This window comes from Sinocyclocheilus rhinocerous, unplaced genomic scaffold, assembly GCF_001515625.1.
Source record: "Sinocyclocheilus rhinocerous isolate Xijiao unplaced genomic scaffold, SAMN03320098_v1.1 scaffold25, whole genome shotgun sequence".
In the NCBI taxonomy this organism is placed as follows: domain Eukaryota; kingdom Metazoa; phylum Chordata; class Actinopteri; order Cypriniformes; family Cyprinidae; genus Sinocyclocheilus; species Sinocyclocheilus rhinocerous.
Genome location: NW_015647048.1, coordinates 618375 through 620500, shown reverse-complemented (window position 1 = coordinate 620500; position 2126 = coordinate 618375). Strand labels below are relative to the sequence as shown.

The following is a 2126-nucleotide window of genomic DNA, read 5'->3' as shown; positions in this document are numbered from 1 at the left end:
TTTGCTGAATAAAAGCATTTCTTTCAAAAAAAAAAAAGCAAGAAAGAAAAAAAATACTGACCTCAAACTTTTGAACGGTCGTGTATATTGTTACAAAATATTTCTATTTTGAATAAATCCTGTTCTTTTAAACTTTTTATTCATTAAATAATCCTGAAAAAGTATCACAGGTTCCAAAAAAAATATTAAGCAGCATAACTGTTTTCAACACTGATAATAAATCAGCATATTAGAATGATTTCTGAAGATCATGCGACACTGAAGACTGGAGAAATGATGCTGAAAATACAGCTTTGATCACAGAAATAAATTACATTTTAAAGTATATTAAAATAGAAAACCCTTATTTTAATTTGCAATAATATTTCACAATATTACTGCTTTTTCTGTATTTCTGATCTAATAAATGCAGCCTTGATGAGCAGAAGAGACTTCTTTAAAACACATTAAAAAATCCCAAACGTTTGAACAGCAGTGTATATTTGTAAAAAAAAATTTTTACTTTTTATTTAGGCATGGTTTTCTACATATAACTATTACTATATACAAGGCCATAAGGTATGTGCCTATCCAGAAATAGACTTCAAAAATAACTCCATCCTGAAAAACTTCAACACTGGTGTTCAACCAATGAAAGCCATTATACAGTGCTTCCATACGTTTAAGATGAAAATATCTTGACGTTTTATTAGGTCTATTGAAGCGGAGCAGTAGGTTATCATCATGGGTCTGTTGTCTGACCCGAATCGCAGGAAAGCCCTGACCAACCTCTTGACCCGCCTCAACGCACCCATATGGTAGGTGCTTCACCTTTGAAATCACAGCATGCTACACTTGTGTGAACCTGACGATCTCTGCCATCACTTCCTGTTCCTTATTTGTTTCTCTGCTTGTTCAGTATGGTGTGCTACCTGGCGGCCATCGTGTGGTTCATGGGTCTGGCGTTTGAGCCCTTCACACTGCGCACGTACATGTCCGAGAACGCCATGGGCTCCACTATGGTGGAGGAGCGCTTCTCCTCCGGGGAACGAGCGCTGTCTCTCGCCAAGGAGTTCGATGCTCACAAAAGAAAGGCGGGGTGAGCAGAACATGGAAGTGATGCTGTATAATTAAAGCAGGTTTAGTCAGAAATGATCCTGATTTGTCTCTGCAGTGGGATGCCGGTGGAGTGGTTAGTTAAAGCGATGCAAGCCAGAGGACTGGAGGTGTTCACTCAGAGCTTCTCCCGTAAGCTGCCCTTCCCTGACGAGAACAAAGAAAGATATGTGAGTGTCTGAGTCTGTGTTATTACCATCACAGCTCTTGTGGCTGTGAGCTGTTTTTTGGAATACTATACAGTACTGTAAAGAAATTGATATGTAGGTGTTTAGTAAAATTCAAGGCTGAAGTCATTTGCATGCTTTAACGTCTCAAGAATGAAGTAAGACTGAAGAGAGGATGACGTACAGTTAAATATAAACATGTTTCGCTCTGTTTTGTGCAGATGGTTCGAGGCACGAATGTGTATGGGATCTTGCGAGCTCCTCGCGCTCCTCGGACAGAGGCTCTGGTCATCACAGCTCCCTGCAGTCCTGGAAACAGCGACAACCAGGCGGTCGGTCTTCTGCTGGCGCTCGCGCAGTATTTCAGGAGTAAGACACTTTATAAGCACATCCTGTCGACGTTTATTTCAATCGGTGTTGCATTTAAAGTTCTGATTTGGCAAATTCAGCCGTTTTTCCTTTCTCATCTTTTGAAATTCCTTGTGTTTTTCCAAATTCCCAATCCTTGTGTTAGTATTTATTTTGTGAGAATGACTGGCTGACTGTAGGGTTGTGACGGTGAGGAAATTTTCCCACCGGTTAATCGACGTGTGACAACACCGATAATACCGGTATCACCGCGGGGGCATTCCCTCTTTTCCTCGCTTTCCTTTGCTTTTAAATTGCTTAAAAGCGGCGTGCGCATTTTACTTTCACTTTCGAATTAGTGGCAGCTCGGCATCAATTGCTTGAATGCAACAACAAAATACAACGTCAAACTCACTTTAGCTTATATATAAAACAGAACTTTTATTAACAAAACAAATAAAAAAATACACCATGCTATAGAGCAGGCTATGCCTAATATAAAATAACAAATAACTT

At 39.7% G+C, this 2126-nt stretch overlaps 1 protein-coding gene across 1 annotated transcript in view; it reads left to right on the top strand.

The window, feature by feature from the left end:
• The window catches only part of LOC107708599 (glycosylphosphatidylinositol anchor attachment 1 protein), a 15329-nt gene that overhangs the window by 3481 nt on the left and 9722 nt on the right, over nucleotides 1-2126 (top strand). The window contains exons 3-6 of the mRNA XM_016512868.1: nucleotides 693-797; nucleotides 899-1078; nucleotides 1154-1265; nucleotides 1484-1631. Of these exons, the coding sequence (XP_016368354.1) occupies nucleotides 724-797; nucleotides 899-1078; nucleotides 1154-1265; nucleotides 1484-1631 (514 nt within the window). The 5' untranslated portion in view covers nucleotides 693-723. The remainder of the gene's footprint in view (nucleotides 1-692; nucleotides 798-898; nucleotides 1079-1153; nucleotides 1266-1483; nucleotides 1632-2126) is intronic.